The sequence below is a fragment of the Vidua macroura genome, chromosome 2 (assembly GCF_024509145.1).
Source record: "Vidua macroura isolate BioBank_ID:100142 chromosome 2, ASM2450914v1, whole genome shotgun sequence".
In the NCBI taxonomy this organism is placed as follows: Eukaryota; Metazoa; Chordata; class Aves; order Passeriformes; family Viduidae; genus Vidua; species Vidua macroura.
The window spans coordinates 86,164,096-86,189,136 of record NC_071572.1 but is presented as its reverse complement, the minus strand read 5'-3'; the positions used below and the strand labels follow the sequence as shown (position 1 = coordinate 86,189,136).

Genomic DNA, 25,041 nt, shown 5'->3' with positions numbered 1-25,041 from the left:
CACCGCCCCTCGCTCCGCGCCCGCCCGCGCCTCTCCCGCCCGCCGCCCGCCTGTCCGCTGCCGCCAACTAGAACTTTTTTTCTCCCTAACTTCTATCCCAATTTCCAGGAGGCCGCTCCGCGAGGGGGTGGGAAGGGGCGGCCGCGCTACTCTGCCCCGGCCCGGAGGGGGCATCGTCCCGGATCCCCTTCCGCCGGTCCCCTCCGCGCTTTCTCCCGATTCCGGTGAGTTTTCACCGACTGCAGAGCCTCCCCTGCAGATACGCGTCGCGGGTCTGTAAAGCAGGCTCATAAAAATGACGAGACCTCTAGAGCAATACTTTTTATTAGATAAAACGGGGAGGGAAGGGGTGAAACGGCCAAGAAAACAGCTCCAAGAACTATAAATACCGGAAAACTTTTGTCACTAACCACGTAGTAACATCCGAGTGAACGAGAACCACTTCCGAGCACTTCAAGGAGTAGCTTTCCTCGTCAGAAAACTATGCAATGTCTACCTGAGCCCAACAGAAAGAAGGCAATCTCCATTATAAAACTGCAGACCAGCCAGGTTTATAACTAGTTTGTAAATAGGCTTCCACCGAAACAGTGATACAGAATATTCACGTGTCGCTTGCAGGGATCCACAATCAAGTAGGCAAAAGTCTGTTGGTGGCTTTTGCTTGAAGGGTAACAGAGGCCATTAGCATCCTGAGAGGAAGAAAAAAACCAAAAACCAAAACAGTATTAGGGACAACAGGGATATCTGTAAGAGAATTAATAAAATCTGAAGTTAATAATTTTGTTCCAGTTGTAACTGTTCATTGCACAGCAAAATAGAACAAATACACCACAGTTTATTTAAATGATATATGTCCCCATGAGGATCCCAACACTACAAAATGCACAGTAATTCTGACTGGATGTATCAAATAACCTTGAGGTAAATGTAATATTAATATAAAATGTAAAATTAAACATCTAGGCATGTGTTTACATAATTAGAGCCTAAAATACAAATGATTAAATATACAACAGCCCATCATGTTTCCTTTGAAAGAGAAAAATAATCACTTATTCTATATTAATATATAAAGTTGTTTCAGCCGTAATTTTTTTTCACTTAACGTTTGCTAATGCATCTGTTCAGGTTCCAATATTTGCATTTAAGCAAAACGCTTATTACAGATCACATTAACAACTTTGGACTATTATTGGAAACATTTTGTGTGCCAGTCCTCAGAAAGGGTTTGAAGGGATTCTAGAGACCTAGCTGCAAAATCCTGGTTTTGAAAAAAATACATTCAGCTGACAATCAGCAGGGGAACTGAGTTCTTCACATTAACATCCTTCGTCTGCACATGTCAATAAAAGCTTCAGTGTTGACAGAGCAGCACAGCTGGACACACTTCAAATCCAGTAGGGATCCAAAAACTAGATGGAGGGATTTTTGAAGTGTTGGGGTTTTTTATTTAGTCAGTGTGGTAATTAAACATATGAAAGATCAATAAATATGTAGCTGACACTTCCTTTCTTTTAAAACATGTAACAGTTTCCTCCTGCTCCCCAACACCTTTGTGCAACAGTTGAAGAGATGTGGGTTCTGTTACACTTTTCCTGCTTGAGGGAAATTGCTACATTGCATATATTGTTCATTTTCTCCCGGAAAATTTTAAACTCACAGACTACAGACTATTCCTTTGCATAAAAGGAAGACAGCTTTTTTTGGACCAAAGAAACATGAAAACTGTAACCTCTCTCAGTGGATACGTCAGTCAGCTGAGAAGGAAAAGAGCTGGGTCCCCATTTCTGCACCAAGGACCATTTGTGAATTTTATCCTTTAGCTGTTCCTGGCACCCCATTTTCTCCTGCTGTTTTAAAGAGAATTAATCCATTATTAGATGGTCTGGTGTCTTCTTTTGGGGGATTTTCAAACCCTAAATCTTAAATTAAGGTAAGCACCTCATAGAAGCACTGTTTTAGACAGGTAGAGATTTGATAATGTTTATTCCCAGAATTTTCCAATGGTAGTCAAATGCCACAAGCTAGAAATAGCATTCTATTTTTAAGTGGCACAGCATATAAGCTCTGTAGCTCCAATTGTAGGATACCTAGCTTCAGGTGTTTTCTAAGGATACATGTGTAACAAACACTGGATTCTCAACTGCAGTAAGGAGAGCAAAATTTTAAGATTTTATAGTGCTCAGCATCAAAAAGCCTTTGGAATTTGATCCAAAAATAACCTAAGCTTATGCATGTAACTGAAGGAAAAAAGTAACACAGGATCAGCATCAAGACGTGATTGCTAATTAAACTCTTTTCCCATTGGTAATGAGGATCCCACCCCTGCAGTCTGTGTGGAACTGACTGCGGTTTTGAGGTTGTGGCAGTTGAGGTTTTGACTGTTTAGAGGCAGTGTAAGCCCACTAAAAATTTGTTCAACAACTCAAGAACAAAAACAATGTAAGTTCTGGCGATGAGGCATTTCAAGCAACTACCAAACCTAGTATCAGGAAAATAATCAATATAACCTAATTAAATGAAAAGGTTCTTAATTTTAATGAGCAAAAGAGGTCATAAAACCCCTAAAATGCTTGAGCATAAAGGCTCTGATATTTACATTCATGTATGTACACAATTAAGAATCATACCAATTCCATCTGCAGTGTGGACTTTGGTTCACACATGCAGGGGGTGTAATGATTGATTTACTGATGTTAGAGTAGGATAATTTTATTTTTTCTTTGTAGCAACACAGCTGATGATTTAAGAATACATATGCATAGCATAAAACAGAAATAAAAATACTGCTGAAGATTCTCAAAACTGCATAATGTAATTGACAATTTTTTAAAATACTTCTTGAATAAACTTTGCATTATTCTGTTTTCTAACACTGCCACAGTTTGGGCTCAGGTAAAGGAAGTTCTAAAATATCAGTGAGCACTCCAATACTTAAGGTGTAAAAGTGTTTCATTATATGCAGAGCTCCAAAGCTCTCAAGGGTATTTGGAGTTCAACAGAGTACTTTGTCACAAGATGTAAAATTATTTCTCTTGTGATGCCCAGGTCTATCAGGTTTTGATGCTGAAGAGCTCTACAGACATTTGTAAGAGAGACCTCAACAAATTAAAGGGCTGGACAATGACCAGCCATATTGAGTTCAACAAGAGAAAGTGCTGGATTCTGCACCTGGGATGGGGCAGCCCTGGATGTACAGACAGACTGGGAAATGAGATGCTGCAGAGCAGTACTGCACAAAGGGACCTGGGGGTCCTGGTCTGTGACAAGTTGAACATGAGGCAGCAGTGCCCTGGCAGCCAGGAGGGCCAACCCTGTCCTGGGGGGCATCAGGCACAGCATGGCCAGCCAGGCAAGGGAGGGGATTGTCCTGCTCTGCTCTGCACTGGGGCGGCCTCACCTCCAGTGCTGGGTGTCACAGTATAAAAAAGACATTGAAGTATTAGAGAATGTCCAAAGGAGGGCAGTGAGGATGGTGAAGGGCCTTGGGGGGAAATCATATGAGGAGTGGCTGAGGTCACTTGATGTGTTCAGCCTGGAGAAGAGGAGACTGAGGGGAGACCTCACTACAGTCTGCAGCTTCCTTGTGAGGAGAAGCAGAGGGGCAGACACTCATCTCTGCTCTGTGGTGACCAGTGACAGAACCTGAGGCAGAGGAGGTTTAGGCTGGCTATCAGGAAAAGGTTCTTCACCCAGAGAGTGGTTGGGCACTGGAACAGGCTCCCCAGGGAAGTGGTCACAGCACCCTGACAGAGGTCATGAAGTGTTTGGGCAACACTCTCTGGCACACGGTGTGACTCCTGGGGATGGTGCTGTGCAGGGCCAGGAGTTGCACTTGAGCATCCTCGTGGGTCCCTTCTAACTTAGCATATTCTGTGATTCTGTGAACTATAACTTAGAACTTTGAGATATTTACATCTCTAATAGTATGCTTTTTTAGATACCATTTTAAAATTGTGCTCAGCTGCACAAGTCACTTTTATGAGATCAACTTTAAAAAATTTATTTATTTTTAAAGTTATTTATCTATTTACATCAGGCTAGGAGGGTATGTCCTTTTCTTCCACATACAAACCAAGAAAACTTGGCTTAAAAACTGTCAGGATTATAGTAACACTCTACTGTTATTTATCAAATGAACTCAGAAACTAAATCCACTGCAGAAATGTCGTTATGTCCTTGAGAGAAACTTTTCACCACAAACACAAGACATTTGTGCTCCAGAAAGTGTCCTTCTTGTTAGTGCCTGTGGACTGGAGTAGTTTTGATCCACATAGCTACCAAGCAGTCTAGGCACACAGTTTAAGCCTTTCTGTTTTCTGAGAGTAAATTCTTCAGGATGTTCTTTAATAGAAATTGTAATTTCAGAATTCTTCTTCACCCCACAAATTTTCAGAATGTGCAGTAATGCCCAATTTTCCTCCAAGGCTACAAGGAGGATAGCCTGCTCTGCATTAATGCTGGATCTTCTTTTGTCCATCTATTTTGTTTACAAAATTTGCTAAAGTTTAGTTGGGGTTTTGTTTGTTTGTTGTTTTTTTTCTTTGTAGTACTGATGATATTTAATATATGGCCAACACAGTTAGGGGAGCTCTTTAATGTCTATCTGCCTAAATATAGAAATCTGCAAAGTTCACATCAATGCATTTGATTTAGAGGTGTGAAAGGAACAGTAATAACAGAAGAACATCCAGTTACCAGGGTTTTGCTTTTTTATTTTTACTACAGTCTGCAACCTAGCAGAAAGATCAATTTTGATACACCCATAAAGTGTTTATTTTCAAAAGCCTTTTATGAATCATACATGCTACTTAAAAGATGATGACCAACATATGAACAACTGGGCTATTGGCAACCTACAGGGAAGTTTGTGCAGTCTGAAATGACATCAGCTACTGCTGTTGAAAGTTAGTACATTATCTGACATTTAATTATCATATTCTGGTTACTCAAGAAAAATTTGGTGTAGTTCAGCCTACTGTAATAGCTTAAATGACAGATATGCTGAATCTAGTAAACATGCCAGTTCTCAAACTTATCTTGATGGTAAATGTATGATTTTGCAAGGGAAACAGATAGGAATGAGACTTGACAAGGGAGGGGAAAAGAGGTTAGCAGTTATCTCACTACCTCAGCCTTTTTGTATACTAAACTTCCTTGCAGTCTTTACAGAAACAGATGCAATACAAGCTATACACAAAGCTCTAGCAACATTTTAAAAAACAGAACTACAGAAGTACATCCTTAATCCTTACTGTTAACTCAAGTTTTATTATTATCTAAACCTAGAATTACTCAGATTATTTTTCCTTTTTTTTTCATTAGCTAATTTCTGGATGACTATTATGACTTCCACTGTAATTCAGTAAATCTATTTTTAGTGAGTGAGCTACCAAATAAAACTTTAGCTGCTGGTTACTAATTAAGAGTTAGTAAAGAGGATGAGAAACTGGATCAGTTCAGAGAAAGAGTTCATGAATAAAAAAGTGACAGCTATGGGAAAATAACCCATTACAATGGAATATTATATTTTCTTTGTGTAAAAGTAAATTCGTTATTGTCATGTTATGTATATTATTGCCAGTAAAATCCCATATGAAAATTATTAATACTTACATATGCAGACACTTTGAAGACTGTAGAAATAATACGTATTTCTTTTGTTTCAGGGTTCTTTTGAACACTGAAATACAGGGGTATAATACATACTTAATATATATCATAAATACTGATAAATAGACTCTTTAATTTATTAAATATATTTTAAACATATGCACTGTATCCTTGCTCAAATTTTATGAAGGTCAAATTTATAGCTAAAATTCAACTTATGTCATATTGAACATGAAAAGTTATGTGGCCATTGTTAGGTAACATGGTTATTATGACATTTTACTGAAAAATATTTAATATATTTAGTAATCTGACTTGGTTTCACTGTTCTCAGCTACTAAATCACAGCAATATTACCCAGACCTAGATGATTCCAAATACAGAGTTTTCATTTTGATAGATATGAAAAATTATACAGCTAAACATTTCATAAAAATATTTTCCCATATTCTTTGAGAAAGAACCTGCAAAGTGAAATGAATCTTAATACAGACTACAAGAAGTAGCAGCATTAGTGGTGATTAAATACATTCTTTAGCTCATTTTTAATTAATATATAATTATAGTTCAGGTTTATTTTTTCTCCTTTGGAATTTTGTATTTATAGTCAGCTATGCAACTTGGGATGGGATTACTTCTGAGCTTTTATATTTCTAGACTGTTGTGAAGATTGCCATTTCTTCCATCACATTTACTAATAACACTGAATATTACTGCAAAGAATCCAGGCATCTCAACCTATTTAAAGTATTTTAATATATAATTTTTCCTCAAGTCTGCTTTAAGTGATGCTTACATTTCTTCATAAATTAGATCATGCAACCGCTACTCATTTATCTAATTTTGCAGATTCCCACTTACATTAACTCACAGTGGAACAGCTGAGGCTTAAAACTTCCATACTTACGTGCTTCCAAGAAATGCATATCTCAAAACCTGCCTTGTCACAAATTGGTTCCATTCCCAAGAAAGGTCCCAGTATAGACAAGTTACAAGAAGATATGTGAAACACAGCCCAGCTGAACACCACACCAGGTCCAAGCTGTGACAGCAGTCCCCTGTTACCAATGCTTTGGCAAAGCTTCTTTTTGTGAGAACAAAGGAACCCCAAATCAACCAACAGCACCTTTCTTGATTCAATCTCTGCAGCCAATAAAAGAGATTGACTCTCCAATTAACTGATTTCATCTGTAGAGTAATGACACAGTCATGTTTGAACCTATACTGTGAGGCTGATCTTCCCTGTGGTCAGTCAGTAGTGACGCTTTCTCAGAACTTTTTGTTGCATCTGACATGTTGACATACTCAACGGTGGATGAAGACAGCATTGCTGAAATCAGTACTGACCCCAGTTGTGTGCCTTCCCACCCCTCCAGAGATGACTGCCTTCCCAGCAGGACAGCTCAGCTATCTCATGACTCAGCTTCTGAACCACAGCAGTTTACAGACTAGTGCATTAAGCCAAACTAACCCAGATGTCACTTTACACTGACACACCAGGCTGTAACTGCAGCAGTTCAGAAACTCTTCAACCATCTCTGTGGAAAGAGTGACAACTTTCAGAACACAACGTAGAGGATTAGTGGCATTATGGCCTTCTACCATGTATCACCACCACCAAAAGCAACAGTTGTATTTAAGTTACTCTGGCTTCAGATTCTTCTGTCAGAAAACTATGCTATCCATTTCTGGTTTCTTAATTTTCATGTTATATATAGATATCTAGGATACCAAAGTAAGAGTTGACAAAGTCTTCCTATTTATTCCACAACCTTGAGAAATTTTCTCCTTGTGGTTAGCTTCCTATAAGTAATTTTTCAAAATGTTTATTTTCAGTAATTTGGTTAATTTTTAAGGCAAAAAATTGTGTCTGTTAAAATCAGATGAGATACTTCCTTTGCTGACTTGAAAGAAAACCAAGAGGTTGCCTTTGACAAGCTCATTTGCTCTATTTCTTTTTTTCCCCCTGAAAGGTTTTAGAAAAAAACTATCTTGTCCTTTTGGAGAGGATAGTATTTCCTTAAAAATAATGTTAATAGGCCCATGTTCTTTCAAATTGTTAACTTCCAAACTATTCGTTGGATATGGGAGTTCATCATTTTAATGTGCATCTATTCTCTTTTTATGAAGAGCAAACATCCTCATGGTCTCTCTATTCACTTTGGGCTTTATTTATATCCTAACTTTACTGGCAATATTTTACTAGGCTTTCCAAACAATAAAAGAACAACTTAATGCTTTCACATACATTCATTCATTATGGGGGAAAGGGCATGGAGATGAAGATTAAGAAAGGAGAAGAAAATAATTACTACAAGATGCTACAGCAGCTGTCACCATGGAGAGACACTGTCAGAAAAATCAGGGGTTAAGTACAGAGGACAAGATTTATCAACAGAGATTCATAGACTGTATTTTAATTAACAAGTTTATATTATGTAAATATTTCCTTTAAATCAAAATACTACAAGGGATAGGGATTTGAAATTATTTAGGTTATACAGGATACAACACTAAACACTAGAATTTTGGATAGATTCAACTGATGACAGAGTCATTACCGATGGGTAACAGACTACAAGTTGTGCATTAAATTTTTAGTAAGAATATATCACTCTTTTTGCAAAGAAAAAAATGTCTGCCACTTAGTAGCTGTATTTGGAAGTCCCTAGCTTGTAAAATATCTAGAGCTGTTAATTTAAAAAAAAATATTGCATTCTCTCATAATAAAGCAATGCACACAGAAATGCTTCAATAAAATGAAACATCAAAACTTTTGACACTATTTTGAATGCTAGTGCCTTGGAGTTAGAACTCAGATATGGCCAGAAAAAAAAAGCTGTAATAAAGGTAAGTAGGGAAAAGCTCATTAACAGGTCTGTTGCTCCCAGCAGTAAAGGCACTTCTATGGAGCTCTTAATGCCAAGGCTCTTGCCCATAAGGAATACTGTAACAGGACTAAACAGTGGCAGTTTATACATCCATAACCTTACTGTTATTAGATTGAATTCATCTGTGACAGATGATTATTCAATGCACATCGTCAGTAGATAATAATTATTGAAGTATCCATTTGGTTTTTTACCAAGCCTTCTGATCCTCAAACATAAAAATTAAACCTTAAGGACAGTACAGTTCACAGAATTTTTAATAGAAAGCTTTTAATATCACTTTACAAAGAGTAGAAAGTGTCCAATACAACTGTAATCCAAGATACAATGAAAACACACAGAGGATAGCAGTCTAAAAAAAGAATTTAAACAAAACTTGGTATTCAATAGGAATTTGAGGGTGAACTTTTTGGTAAACAGAATTTAAGAGATCACTACTATTATCAGCAATCTTTTACTGAAAATAAGAGGCTAAGAAAGTAATTACTAAGTAATTACTAATTACTAATAAAGTAATTTTAATTATTTTCTGCTGTAATTTGTGCAAGAATGAAGTAATACAGTGCTGAGAAATTAGAAATTTAGTCAAGACTGTCATTAGTGTCTCTATTCAGATCCACTCACTGTCTTTTTCTTTCTTAACACAGTGGAAATAAAACAGAAGCATCATTTTAGATAAACTGGGAGCAGGGGAAATGAGACCAAGAAAAAGACAACTCTGATTTTGAAGGGGGAGGAAAGGTTTGAAATGTCAAGATCAAAAGCTTTTCTCATGGGACTTACAAAGAACTCAATACCAAAGGAGAAAGAGAAAAGATTCAGTGAAATGCTGAGTTTTGATTTCAACTGGTAACCAATGCTAACACCAGCTCTTCTGGCAGTGAGAAACCAGCAGACATTTACAGGCAACAGAGAGACACATGGTAGACAAATTCTGAAGATCACTTATAAGGTCACTTCAAAACTTGGGAGGATAGAAAGGAATCTGCCAACTGGCAAAAAAACCGCTAAAAACCAAAAACAAACAGCACAGGAATAGATCTTGAAATATTTTCTCCTAAATATTTTATAGAGGACAGAAGCAGCACACAAGAGGAAAATACAAAGGACTAATTGGGAACAGGTTGAGGATACAGAAAAGGTAAACTTTGAAAGTGGGATGAAATTGTGGGAGGATCTTGGCAGAGAATTTTTTTTCTGTTTTAAGTAATAAGAACTATTTGACATCTTTATCAAATTTTACAGCATGAAAAGGAAAAATAATGGAAAGAGGTTTAACGAGATAGGAAGGTAAAGAAAATGAGTGGCTTAGAACAGAACTTGAACATGTTTAGGATAAAACAACTCAACAGCAAAGGGGAGCAGTAAAGTGAAGGAACTGATTGGATTTGCACATTGTCCTAGATTAATTCAACAACAGAAGAGCAGAAACAGCTGCAGTAAATGCAGAGTCACCTATGGCCCAGGACTGAAGGAACAAGCAGCTTAATTCAAGTGCAGAATGAACAATAGAGAAGAAAAGGGAGGGTAGAGTTAAACATTGATGGATCCTTTTATGTCAGATGGTGTATTTCTGAAGAACCCACTTGATTCTTATCTATGTACGAGATGAAAATACCAAAACTACTCATACTAACAAAAATTTTTGTAATATCTTTTACAGTCTCTATATTCCCATCAGCTTAACTAAAAATGAGTCTGTATAACCAATAACTACATTCCATTTGCCAGCAACCAGAACATAAGAAGTTTTGTCAATAAGAGAAGTCAGCATATGGATATATCAAAGCAGGGCAAAAATTGTGGTTTTAGTCTGAATCTAAACCTCTGATCAATTACCTCTAACCTCTAACCTTAAAAAAAAAGTCCTCACATAAAGTTCCAAACAATTCCCTACACTATACCTGGGAAAACAAATGTGTGTTAGTTCACCATGTCATGTTAACAGCAAGATTCTATCACCATTAGCTTTACACTGTGAGAAGTGTATTTACAGAACTAGGAAGACCAAAATCCAACTGTATTAAAAAAAATAAAAAATCATCAGGGATAAAAAATATATGGAACTGGAAGTTTCAACTAATTATTTCAATTTTTAAATCCTAAATTAAAAGCAGTCCAATTGAAAGTAGCCCAAGATCATAGAGGCAAGACTTAATTGTTGATATTTTACCTATGACAGTGGGAAGACAGTCTGTTTCCAGTACTATGCCATGTTTTCGGCAGATAATCACACAAAAAAATATCTTTAAATTCAGAATGAATTACAAACCATCCATAACTGTAATATAAAAATGTTTTTATGTGGGACTGATGCAATTAAAATTGCATATATTTTACCACTGAACTACTACTATTTTTCCATGGTATTTTGATAGTTGGACAAAAATAAACTTGCAGGTAGATTAAATAACAGCCCCATTTTTGAAGCAGTAATGTACAATAAATTTACACAAATCGATACAAAGTATCTGTGTACACATACACAGTTGTACAAAAAGCAAGTAACACTTACCTCACCAAGTCTTTATAAAAAGCTTTTGTAGTTTCTAAGTATGGGTCAACTGCATCTTCAAACTGGCAAAGAGTTCCTCCAATGCAAAAATGCTTAAAAAGACAGAACAGAAATTCCTCGCGATCCAATTGAGTAAATAAGTCATAATGGTCTGAATCCTCCAGAAGCAAGACCTTGTGGAACAAGGAAAAAACAAGGAAGTCAAATTGATAAAACTTTATTTAAGATTCAGTTTATAAATAATGCAGCTAATATGCTGTATGGTACACAGAAATTATGTCCATGTAAAATACATGGATGAGGGATGGAAATAGGTATTTCTAAATCCTTCTTCCAATGATGCAGCAGAATCACTGTCAGATTTATGCCCAAAAGACATAAAGGAATATTTTTCAAGCCTTGTTATTTCACTGGTTAATTATCTGTCATGCTAGTGAAACAAGCAATCTGAAAATAATCTATCTGTATTTGATATGTCAATTGCTGTTAATCAATGGGGTAACTGGTTTTGGTAACATTTGCTTTTTCACTTTTAAATTGACACAGTTATTTCACATTTGTAAAGGAATTCTAGGATCTCCCAGAGGAGATCACTCAAACTCCCATCATTCTTTATTACAGACTCCAGTGAGCCGTGATCTGTAGCCTGGATTAGCCAGACATGCATCCAGCTGCCTCCATGCGTGTCACCTGCCTTTGGCTGAGATATTATGTGAACACAGAGGACTTGCTAGATTAGTGTCAACATTGGTTCATGTAAATGTGGACAGGAATTGTAACTCACAATGGCTACAAGACATTTGAGTCATGTCAGCCAAAATGCAGATGCCAGCCCAGGCAAACTAGTCAAAGTTAGACATGAATCCACTGCTCTCTGGCCCTCTTTATAACAGAACTACAAAACCTGAGTAAAAAGGGGTCAGGGCAACAGCTGTTCTGGATGGCCACCTCATACATATCCCAACCTCCCTGGCTGAAACAAGAGAAGACATGGCAGGTAGGAAAGAAACATGGAGTCTTGCAGCCAAAGGCCACTCTCTGACACCAGGAGACAGTTTGGTGCCCCCTACAGTCTTCTGTTCTAGATCCCTGAGTAAATAATTTGAAATTTTTATGTCATTCCTGGATTTTGGCTTATTCTTTCTGCTGTCTTAGGTCTTAGGAGTAGGAATCACCTTTGTTTCAAACCAATATTAAACCCTCAACTTGCAAATGCTGACACACAAATCACTTCCATGGGAAGGAAACTGGGAAGACACTGAAACCGCAATAATTTCTAATTTTAAATGTTGCCTCTAACCTTCCTACATAAAATATATTTAATTTTCAGAAAACATTTCACATGTACCCAATTTATAAATAAATACAAAGTATTTTGAACTGCTAGGCTACAAACTACATCTGAAATTCAAACATGAGCTTCAGTTCTCACCTTTTCCCAGAACTTTACAAGACAGACCAGTATTTCAGGCCACATCCTGTAACCAGTGTCACTGGTTCAAATACATTGCCTTCAAAGGATTTGCCAAGTGCAAATGAGTGCAACTCTATAATTATTTAGTACTTATGTTGATTATATATACAAGGAAGAGCAAAATCCAGTTCTCCCACACTATGCTTTGCTAATGCTACACAAACATAAGTTTAAAAAATGGTTTTAGCTTATGAAGTCAAAAGAAACACAGTAAAGACATACATTGATTAAAAGGGTGCCACTGTTAGAGATTCTTTTTCAGATAATCTGCTTTCTGACACTTCCACTAGAGTATAACAAACAGTTTTACATTGCAGACCTGTTCAGGAATTGTATTTAGTCATTTTCCAGTATTATACTGAAAAATAATTTCCTCTTCCATAGCTCCTCTTGCTTTAGAGAAAATGTATTAAGATGGCTTTCTTTTCTTTATCTAATGCCTTCAGATATTATATGATCAGCATTCCTGTCCAGGAATGCTTCAGGATGTAGCTATCGAATACATTCAATTTCATCCACTACCTGGAAGGCTGGGTGAACCTACAGCTCTGAGTATCACAGCACCACTCGTTGGCATCCTCCTAAACAAACAAGCAGCCGCATTTCCCCACACAACCCCAGCATTGACTGCCTGAGACATAGGTGGATAGAAAAAGGCTTAACTTTTTTCTCCCACCTAAAAATGAAAGAGGGCTCATCTGTAAAACAAGTAATTGCTTTCACATATTCAGGCACTGCAGCACCTCAATTTGGTGAGGCAAGTTGTTTGTAAACCATGGCTATTGATGCCTGTTTTTGCCACTGTCAGAAAAAAAGCAACCTGAAAAATATGTCCTTATAGTACCTAACAGAGTAGGAAAAATAATAATAAATTATTCATTACTATACTGACCTTCCTTAATTCATCAGAGATAACAATATCATCGTAATAGTCATCATAACATTTCACAATAGTTCCAGCTTCTCTAACAATTCCTTCAGAGTACAGCCGATCAAAAAATGACATGGAAATCTGTGTACAGGGTACCACTGTAGCTTCAATTTTTATCACTTTGGAACCTGGAAGATACAGGAAGCTGGTTCCGTGTTTCATGTTTAAAAAAAAAAACCACACACATCATGTAAGTATGACTCAGTCACAGAGTCCCTCAAAGAAAAAAAGAAAAAAAAAGAAAAAAAAAAAAACAAAAACCAAAGAAAGCTAAGAAGGAAACAAGCATAAAGAAAACATTAAATTCATCTGACTATTACTTTCCATTAAGGCTCATGTGTCTGCTCCCCCTGTTGGTAAATACCATCAACCGAAACTAGGGATAGATGGAACACCGTGTGAACCCAGCATCACATTAGATCACACCCTCAGAAAATCATATTCCACAGGTTAAGCCTTAAAGCATCTCAGGACATATGCCAAAATTGGCATGATGAAGTACAGAAGTCAATAGCTGCTAACAGCACCCCACAAAGTAAAAACCAAAATGAATACAGCCTCAAAGAATTTTTGATTTGTTAAGTACTATATTGAACTCCTAAAAAAGTTCTTTTGTAGCCACTGTAAGCTTTATTAACCAGCTGTTTCAGAAGATGAAAAAGGTACTATCAACACTTCCTATATGAATCTGGAGTATCATTTGGAGTATCACAGTATTTAATGTAATCATTAAATGCAGAATATATTTTTCTATAATTTTTCCCCTTTGCTTGCAGATCATCCAAGCCTGGATCCTGTTGCTCACAGACATCTAGTGCCATTTGAGATGCCTGCCCTACAGTATTTTCCTTAAAGAGGTATCAGTCCATACAGACACGTATCTTCTCTATATACAGTGTTACATCTGCAAATCTGTCTGCATGGTGTTGGATAACTTATGGCATTTCAAATAGCATTAGGCCCCATGTTTAAGAAGCTTTGGACTCAGCCCAGTTCTGTCTCTCTCTGCAGTCCAAGTGCTCTGCATAATGATAGAACGTGTTCTCTACCCATCTCCAGGTCCACCTGAACAACCTTCAAAGTGCTTCTGAACAGGAGAGGGGAGGAGAGCATGAGTGAGCATTCAGCACAAGGGCAATGTGTCTCAGCAGAGAGAATATTCACAACATTCCAGCTGTCCATGAGTTTATTCTTATCTCTTCTCCTCTGCAGGTTCCCTTGATGGGAGACTGGCCAGCAACATCACAGTATCTAAAGGCTTTTTAACATACAATTAAAGATAAAATTCAGTGCTGTCCTGACAAACTGACCCAAAGGATCACCAAGAATTACTATTCAGGAAATGTCCAAATTTCCCTCTAGATGACAGTATTTCAGGACCAGGAACATGCCAAAAAGGGATGCATGAACCATGATGCTTCCAAGAGCACCTATCATTTCACTCCAATTCTAATCTTTGTAAGCATAGCAGAAATTTTCTCTGACCCCCACCTGCAGAAAGACTTAGGATTTCTGCCATATACTATTACATAGAGACTATTTATTCATAGGTTAAGTAGGGCTGGTATTTTAATACCTAAACCTGGGTAAACTGTACCACTCCACCAATCAAGACCAGGAAAAAAAAAAATAAAGAGAAGTTATAAATCAATAGCTTGAAAATATGCCTACTTAAGTTAAAATACTGACAGAAAATTTTATAATTATTTTACTGGACCATTGTGATGTCAAGAAAATTTGTTAAAGACAAAAGCACAGCATTTAATTTCTTGGCTTCCTGTCTACCGACAATGGTTATGAAAAATGGTAATTTTTATTAAAGAATAAAAGGTTTAGTACCTTCTCCTACCTGTACACACAATGACTACACAAAATAATCATATGACATAACCAAGAACAAGTCAGAAAAAAATAATGAATTACAGGATTACAACCTATGAAAAAAACCCAAACTGATGTATATTTATTTATTTGTACTTCCTCCCACCTCCTCACTTCCAGTTTCCTCTAACTTCTAATTTTCCAGCTCCCTTTCATAGGGATTGAATTTTTATTTTATAAGGGATTTATTATGACACAAATCAGCTTTTATCACATAAAGTATTTTAAACTAAACATTAAAATCTGAGTCGACTAACAAACATCAGATGCTAAATAACTTGAGAAAAGTGAAAGATCCAGTTACTGAGCTAAAAATATAGGAAATTGAGCTATTTATAGGCCTTAAATTATAAGGATTTTATTGGTGGAAGGGAAAGAGACTTCTGCTCTGAAAAAAGGCTTTATGAAAACTTCAATAATGAAAAAAAAAAAATCAAGAGCTTTGTAATTTGTTCAGTAGTTCAGAAAACCAAATCACACATGGAAAAGTTTAAATACACTGGAAGGTCCTGCTCTCTATTTGAGAAGTGAGATTTGAAATTCAAAATTTCCTGGACAAGAATGATAGGTTTTAATAACACTATAAAAGTAAGCAGTGAAAAAGGAAGAAGAAATGCCTTGACAACTCTACAAGTGGAAAACAAAGAGCTGAAAAATCCTGAAACAGTTTAAACTTATTATAACAGCCAACACTGGAATATCTATGAAGTGCTGCCACTTTCAAATTAACACATTGCATATCTAGTATGGGGCAGATAAACCCTGGATTAGGTATATTCAGAATTCCTCCAAAATCAAAGAAAGTTTTTTACATAAGAAAAATATCTTGTAACTTATCATTTACAAAACGTTTTATATGTAAGGCAAGTTCAGTGCTCAGTATTAAAAAAATATGGTATTTCCAAAGTAAAAGGTGTAGGTCGATGAATTATGGTTTCATATGATATCTAAAATTCTTTACTAATTATATCCTATAATAGTAGTTTAAAAATTGCTGATTTAAGATTATCTTCCAGATTTTAAAACCCCACTCTAAAGACAGAAATTGTTGAAGATTTAAGCACATATGGCAACTCAAGAATTCTTTTTTAGGCAAATCCTAATTTTTTATTTACACAAATAGATGGTAACTTTACCCCTTTGAAGATAAATTTTCAAGTGTTAATTGAGCTTAAGCAGATACAGTCCTGCCTCCCTAAGACTGCTGACAGGTGCAAGGCCAGCAATGTATCCAGGGAAAAACGACTATTTAGTTCTCATTGCAGCTATTTAAAAAACACAAGACTCAATACATAAAGCACATCAGAAATATCAGATACTCTGCCAGGCAGTCAGAACAAGGTGAAAAAATATCCTTATTAGGGATATTGCCCTACAGGCAAGAAAGTTTGGTTTGAGACTAGATCATTAATTATCTTTCTGATCAGAGGAAGCAGACTAGAGAATATCATTGTGTATCATTTACCTAGAATGTTTTATTTCAAGCAATGCTGAAGTCCTTGAAACAATGTATTATTGTGGAATTCTACCAGGACAAAAAACATAAGTAAAAAGGTGAGAGGGGACCACAGCCTTAAAAAAGAAAAAATTATTATGAAAATAAACACTACTGTAATGTTTTATTAATTTCTTTTATAATGCTGACATCTTTCTGTGGGTCCAGAAATATTTTCTGCCCAAGCTCATGGAGGGCAGGGGAAAGGAGTTTTCTATGGATCTATCTAAACCCCATCTGTATTATGCACGCAAATTATCTCCTGCATAAAAAAAAAAATTTAACATTTTTGTTTGTAGCAGAATAAATGCAGACTGTGTATATTCTTCAGAATTTCTAAAAAGTAAAATAAGCATGTTTCCAGTATTTTTTAACAACAGGAATGTTGTTTTAAAGTTACTCCGCAGTGACAAGCAAATGGTATATCTGGATGAATGTATCAGCACGCCTGAAGAAGAAAATACTAGAAGATGATTTTTACCTCCTCCCACTCACAGCTAATTCTTACTATATTTTCAAAAAATGCACATAAAGACTAAGTATAGAAAAATGTGCCAACATTCCTCACCAAAAATAGGCAAAGAATGGGAAGATGAAATTTTAAGAGCAAACAGGGTATACCAGCTGTTCAGGATTTAGAAAGGGAACCCTTCCAGTCCTTGGGACAAAATGCTTCAGTTCTGTGCAGAGGAAGATTGAGCAGAACCAAGAGTTAAGCTGGGTTACTTGGCAAGAGTGCCTCCACTCTTAACACAAGGTATGTAACCTGCTGACCTCCAGTACAGGGACTGTCAAGTTATAGACTAGACAGATAGCCTAAAACAAATCCTGTTTAAAGCAAGAAAAGGTTTACTACTGGCTTAAAATACATCTATTTTCTTTCTGCTTGCCAGAGAAAGAGGTACCTGAAGGGGTACTTGAGACATTTTTTGCATTTTATATATATTTCAATTGTTTTAACAGTTGGGTGAAGTGTTTGGAAAATGTATTTTTGCTGACAAAAAAGTGGCAATGTCTAGTGTCATTGTATATAGTGGGAAAAACCTATGCCAATTCCAGAGAGCTGAAATGGAAAAGTTAGAAAATTCCCAAAGCTCCATTAAATATTTACACACAGTAATATTGCAGACAAACCAAAAGAAACGAGGGATTCCCACTACCCTCTTTTAAGATATTCCTATTATGGAAAATCACTTTGGCAATATGCAATAACATTATGCATAAAACACCATTACATTATCACATGCAATTGCCATGGATTTTTGTGTGCCATTTACGTAATGAAAAACACAATTTCAAAGTGGAGCCACAAATTTTCTGTTTACTTTTGGCCTTCCTGCTTTAGCATCTCATCTGCAGCTCCAGACCTAATGGAGTGCATTAGTTTTTAGTGAAGTTTCTGATATGGCAACAAAGTTGAAGTGATCCTCATGGCATGGCTGCAAGCGGAGCAACCTGTCCCACAGGGCTCTTCTGTGCCTCCACCACCATGGCTGTACAGACAGCAGATTTACAAGAGCTCAGGATGTGCTCTACTAATCCTCTGCTCTCAACTTTCATTTGTAACAGAGCAATCATCTCAGACCTGTCCCAAGTCAGGTCGTTGCCTCTATAGAAGAATGCCCTTCTCCAAATGTGATTTGCATATGGTACTACTGTAATTCCACAAATAATGCAGCTGTTTATGTCTGGATACATGATCAGGTCAACTGGATGCCACAAACCATTTATAAACAGCTTCAGGTGCTTGATTTATGGAATAATGCAGGGGTCAAAAGAAAAAAGGGCATAACAGGTGACAAATTAGTTATTTTATTCTAGAAGTAGAATATCTTCCTATTACTTAGTAAAAGAAGTAATTCTTTAAGGCATTTCAACTAGTTGAAAACGCATATATATGAACTGTCATTATGGTAAATTAGAGCAAAATAGTTAAAACACAGACTTTTTTATTTAAGATTAATTTATTCTAAATTTACCCAATGTGGTCCATTGTCCTGAAGCTGACAGCAACTTTAAACTGGAGTTCACACTTTGATCATTAAAAAATGCCTATAATATTCAAATAAGAGAATACAAGTTAATGAAATGAAACAGAAAATCATCAATCATAGTGCCTTGGACTTTCAATCCAAATTGTAAGGCTCCAATTAGTAAGCAGATTTCATATGATTTACCAGTTTGTGTACTAAATAACACACCAGCAAATCCATGGGTTTGTAATTCAGTGTAGCCAGTGCCTTTTATACATAGAAGATATCTTCAGCTGCATATTTATATATGTAGTATTCAATTTTTATAGTAAAGCTGTTTTAGTCCAAGAACACACAAAAATGTATGAAATTCATGGGGGTACAAAAAATTGAAGATGCAAGTTCTATCTCTGCAAACAAGGTCGTTGAAGTTAAAAATGAAATGCCAAGTATGATTTTAAATTTTACTCTTTTTAAATATATTTGAAGCTTGGAGAAGTGTAGAGGCACACGAAAATTATTAAACAGATACAGAGGAGATTCATAACTTATTGAAGGGATGAAGGATATATTCCACAGTAAGATTTGAAGAATTCAATCTTATTGATTTATCAATTAAAAGGAGATATCCATAGTAATGTTGATAGATGGCAAGTTTCCAGGCTAGATAAGCCAACTAAGAAAACCCACACTTACAGAGTGAATAATCACTGAAGAAACTGCTAAGAAAATGAAATTATGGATCTTTCAATTTCTGTATCACTAAATTTCTTTATCACCCCTCTGGGATACAAAGAGATCAGACATTACATGTAATGGTCCTTTTTTCCCAATTACTCCAGCTTTTCAGATTTCATAACTTCACAGCAATATCTTTACATTTTTAATTCAAAAGAGACAAGCATTGAGAGGGTAAATGGGTATTCTGTAAACTTCAATAATTTGAAATGTTTATCAGTGAAATAAATATTGGTCCATTTCTGTGTGAATTTCTTTGAGATATAAAGAGGCTGAATTCTTTATCCAGGATAACAATATAAAATAGACATACAAAATATCAAAAAGTTGTTTTTAAACCAACAGATGTAAAAATCACATAGTTTTTAAAACCACAGGTTTGGGTTTTTTCTGTCTGCAAACAGATGAAGAGATTTGACTTTGCAGACGACAGAAATGGAGGACACAAAATCAGCAAGATATTTGAGTCTCAAAAAGCTGGGAGTTCAAAATTCTAGTATAAAGCAATGGCATCCAATAAATTTAAAAAGTTTTATTTCCAGATATGTGGTGAACATGCACATCTAACTGCACTGTGAATTTACTGTGAGAAATTTACTGATAGCTGTGAGCCTATAGACTGTTTGAAGTCTCACACTAGGTGGACTTCCCAACATGAAACCCTGCAGCCAAGATCAGCATCCAGTTCAGATTTCCATTCTTGGGAATCCTGAAAGGTTAAATTGTTCCCTCTTAAAGCAGAGTAACATTAGTACAGACTAAAATATTTTTACTGGACAATACAGTTAACCCACAAAGTCAGAGACTTGAGCACCACACCTAAATCATCTCTTTTCAAGGAGACAGTGAGCAAGCCCACAGCATTCAACACTGCTAATGCTGAATATAATTTCATGGGGGTGGGGGGGTAGGGGGGAATCAACTTAAAATGCAAAGGATTTAGAACTACCATAAGAAACTCATCCTTTTGATAGGGCTTAAACTGCTGGTCAAAACTGAAAGCTTGTGCTGTGATCCTGCCTTGCATGGACCTGAAATGGAAAAATGAGATTAAATATTCTGAAGACATACATAATACCCTCTTTTGACCAATTATACTTTGGTTTTTCATCCCCATTCTCAGTTATAAGCGCCTCCAACCCTTCGTTGGAGGGCTCGAACTGCGCTGGAGCCCCGCTGCGAAGCTGAAATAGATCTGGGCTCACTGTGGGAGGCCAGGACAGACCCTCACACCTCAGAAGGCGCGGTTTGCCTGCCTGGAAAATATCAAGGGGACTTCATGTGAAGGGGTTGCAGGGAATAAATGAGGGGGGAAAAAAATTAAAGATAAGAGAAACAGACGCGGACCCGCCGCCACCGGAGCGGGCATCCTGTGGGCGCGGCAATGACTCCAGCCCTCAGGACGGCCCGCCTGTTCCCCCGCCGCCCCTAGACAGAGGCATCCCACAGCGGGCGTTCCCCCGCCCACCATTTGAGGAGTCGGTCCGCGATGTCCCTGTCCTGCAGGCAGGAGAAGGTTTTCTGCGGCAGCGCTCGGAACACGATCCGCACCGCGCCGCGCCCGCCCTCCGCGGACATCTTCCCGCGGCCCCGCGGTTGCCGTGGAGACGGCGCCGCGCCGGCGCGGAGCCCGGCCCCGCTCCCGAGCGTTCCGCCGCCCATGAGGGCCGGCGGACTCGGCTGTCTCCTTTCTCTTCGTTGTTTGCCTACAAAATCCCTTAATTCAACACCAACCTTCTCCCTTCTCCCCTGTCTTCCTGTCTCTGCGCCAGGAAAACTCAGGCTTGCCCAGCAGGCCGAGACAGGGACTGCCATTGCTGCCTTTGCCGAGGCCACCCCAGTGCTGTAGCACCAAAACTAACTAGGAAAAGGCCAAAGTTATGAATTATAAGCTTTTAGCGAATCAGGGCTGCTGTTTGCTTCCGAGGAGTCAAAGCCATTTGGGAACAGCAAAGCTGTACTTTCAAACTCTTCCCAGTCGAAATTAAAGGAAAGACCATTGTTACTTCAGGAAATTATTTCCTCAAGTCTAGTAAAGCAAGGGACACCTTGCACAAGTTGGGGAATTTCCTGCCCCTTGCAGGGAAAGCAGTGAGAATTTAAGGCTGCTGCACATTTCATGCTATTTCCTTCAGCAACCTACCCCGTCCAAAGCCTATGCTTGCTTAGCCACAAATTTACAAAACTGTAATTTTCCCATTAATCTATTGCTCAAGCTTAGCAGCATTCCCACGTCAAAGAAGTTTGGCAGTGCTTCTGTTGGTTTCTAATTATTAAAAAAAAAAAAAAAAAATTAAATTAAGCTGGCCCACATCTTTGATTAGAAGTCAAAACTGCTGGCACACATCACCTGGTCTCATTGGCCTCTAAAAGGTTCCCAAAGATTTGACTTGTGAGACATTCATCAAACGGTCTAGTACCAAAGGAATTTAGAATAAATTGATATAATAAGCCTGTTAAGAAGCCCTGTATTAACATAGTTTCAGTAGAATTAATTGCTCACTAGATTTTCTAACAGTGCAGTGGGCTGCAGTTCAGCAGCCCAAGTTGCTGTATAGCAGCTATGTATGTGAGCTTTAAGGAGCCATTCCCCTATATTTTCTCCATTCTGTTTCCTCCAAGTGTTTTGCAACACACTTCCGTGTTTTTTCCCCCAATAAATTTTGCTCACACCTAAGCAATGAGGGAAAATAAAGCTGTGGTATACTTCAAGATGTTTAAATGGTTAAAGATTTTTTAATGGTAGCTCAAGAGGGGATAAAGGAAAAGTGTGCCTTTCTTCTCAGTGTTCAAATACAATGTAAAGTGGTACCATGTGATACAAATTATTATAACCTTCTTCTCAACAAGTCTCCACCTACTCCAGCACTACCCCATCTGTTAAATTCCTCTTGCCACTAATATTATTAGCCAGTGATTAAATAACCAAAGTGAAAGAACTGGTTTGGGCAGGGAGTGATGTGTGGCAACAACTACCAAACACATAAATTCTTAATTTCAAGTTGTACGGACTCAAATGCAAGATTTACAAACCAAACAAACAAAAGATCGAAACTTTAGGTCTTTACGGAAAAATAATCTTACTGACAGTGAGGATTTTATCTGATTAAAGTGTTGAATCAACTAGCATATGCTCAAAACCCCACAGAAATCTAGAGTGTTTAAACACTCTGATGAATCAGGAGTAAGGAAATGAGCAAGGACTTCAGGACTGACCCAGAGGGATCAAGACAGGAAACTCTGAACTATGGAATTAATTTCTTTAATGTTGTGCCATTTACCTATCATAGATTATGATTCAGTAGTTCCAGTTTAAGTAGTACACAATAATAAAAGTTAAATTGGGACTTTCAGTTTAAACACTGACCTCAGTATCCTCTGATGTCATTAACAACAGCAATATTCATGGCTGTTGAAGAAAGTCAGGCACAGTACTCTTTTAAACACAGACATTGAACTTGATTTTTTAAAATGTTGAGGATTTTATCATTTCACAGAAGACATTTGGAGGGTGGAAAATGTATCTTTCTGCTGTGAAATGAAGTCTGGTAAGTATATACTGTTAAGCAATAGTAGTCACTGCCTTTTAAGCAGATGAATTTTCAGCATTGTTTGTTTTTCACTTATTTTCTTATGTGTGATTTTGAAGTTTTACACTGCTGAATAAACTGCGGGCCTTAAGTGCAAAGCAAACAAACCAGCCTTTCCTTGGCAAACAAAAATCACATTACAGAGGACCAGCCCTGTTGTACCTCTGCAAAGTGCATCAGTCTTTAAGGCAAAGGTCAGCTGGTGACGGAGGAGCAAGCAGCCTGTTCCACTTGGAGTGGTAGTGAAGAACCTGAATGGTAGCACCTCCCTCCCTCCTGCAGAAGTCTTCAGCATCACTGAGGGATAGTTAAGCCATGTGAATTAGCCAAATGGAGGAGTAAGGGGGTAATTATCAGTCTATATATTAATCTGTGACTTAAATTAGTCTTTCCAGTGTTAAAATACTGTGGGGTAAGTCTGATGGAGAGTGAATTAAAGTTCAGATCCTGCATCCAGTCTGTAAGGAGGACTAGAACCACCCAGCCTAGAAGGCACTGTACATTACAGTGAAGTTCAGTTCCTGCAGAAGATTTATGGGGTATCAATGTCCAATTCTAGGCACTTGCACTGATAAGAGATTCCAGGTTCAAGTCTGTGAGAGACAGAGGCCAATTAGAAGCCAAATAAAATTGTCTCTAAAACAGTGAATAGAACTCTGTGATATATCTGAATTTCCCCCTTTCTCCACCACCACTCCAAAGGGTTACTCTTCAGTAATTCAAGCTTGCAGGGCAGGAGTCATTGTCTGCTCCAGAGTCAGACTCTAGATCCCAGGTGAGGGCAGGAATTAACACCTCTGCTTGTTCTGCTTTTTTCTTTTAAAAGACAACCAACTGCAGACCTCATCCAGGAAGAGGAAGACCAGGATTTTACCATCTTGAGGAAGTCCAAGCTCAAAGCTTTTATATCTCAAGTGCCTCAACTACTAGGGATGCTGTCCCACCCTGAGTTAATCTGCTGCTGTCCTAGCAAGTGTATTTCTGAATCAGTGTCAGGACCCTACAGAGACTCAGCAGCCACTTTTTCCTAGTGGTAGGCCTGCTGCACTCCAGGCTAACTCTACTGTGACCTTGGATTGGACAGTTGGGTGGGACAGAAGTGTAAGGCACCTCAATGGGACCCTAATCCTCTTGGCTTGGGAGCTGCATTTCAGCCCCAACTGTTGCCCCAGCTTCTTGTTGGAGCTGCATGGACAGCATGCTTGTGCCTAGACATAAACCCACCAATCCTGGGCCTGACCTCAGATTCAACTTTTGTCATCCCTTTGGACTGGTCTGATGATCTGGACTTGTGTTTGAACATGGTCACTGTCACCAGACCTGCTTTGCTGGTTAGGGTGCTGTGGGATGGGGCTGTGTCAGGGAAGGCACTGCCCTACCAACTTTACTGTCACCCTTGGCTGCCAGCTCAGCCAATTTTACAGAGCAAGCCCCTCTTGCAGCTGCCTGACTTTTATGTGATTAAAAGGTTGTTATATTTATGGCAGATTTGTCCATCTTGTCTGTCTTAGTTTAATCAGCTTCATATATCTGAGTGACTGCTCCATTAATAATCTCTGCTTCCAAAGGGTGTGTGGTACATTGCTTTATACATGCACTACAGCCTATTATGAGGCTAAATTCAAAAAGTATTTATATATCTAACATGTAATGTATATATCTAAAATATGGATAATTTACAATCAGCATCTTAAAAAGTATTTAGAAATAAGTAGTAAAGAAAATATGTGAGGTTTAATACCTACAGTAATAGGTAAAATAATACAATATAATAATGTGAGTTTATGTATCAAAGCAACAAGCATTACAACATCTAGATTTTCTTTGGTCCTCAAGAAAGAGACATGAGATGCTGAAGATGCACAGTTAGAATTAGAGCAAGGCCCAGGAAACTCAACACAGTGTGTGAAACCATCCAGGTCTATTCCCCCCTCTGCAAG

General features: G+C 37.7%; 1 protein-coding gene across 3 annotated transcripts; it reads right to left on the bottom strand.

Annotated features, from left to right (window-relative positions):
* Nucleotides 1-306: 306 nt before the first annotated feature.
* CFAP300 (cilia and flagella associated protein 300) lies at nt 307-21,107 on the bottom strand. 3 transcript variants are annotated; one of them, XM_053970604.1, is made up of 8 exons: nt 20,980-21,107; nt 20,461-20,542; nt 18,780-18,852; nt 13,386-13,552; nt 11,020-11,192; nt 5,617-5,683; nt 1,733-1,850; nt 597-689 (listed from the first exon to the last, which is right to left on the bottom strand). In XM_053970604.1, the coding sequence occupies exons 1-8, from the start codon at nt 21,087-21,089 to the stop codon at nt 682-684; spliced, it is 798 nt and encodes a 265-aa protein (XP_053826579.1). In that variant the 5' UTR covers nt 21,090-21,107; the 3' UTR covers nt 597-681. The 3 variants fall into 3 exon arrangements, with proteins under 3 accessions (XP_053826577.1, XP_053826580.1, XP_053826579.1); XM_053970602.1 differs by lacking the exon at nt 1,733-1,850 and having other exon boundaries at nt 307-689; XM_053970605.1 differs by lacking the exons at nt 1,733-1,850; nt 5,617-5,683 and having other exon boundaries at nt 536-689.
* Nucleotides 21,108-25,041: the final 3,934 nt, after the last annotated feature.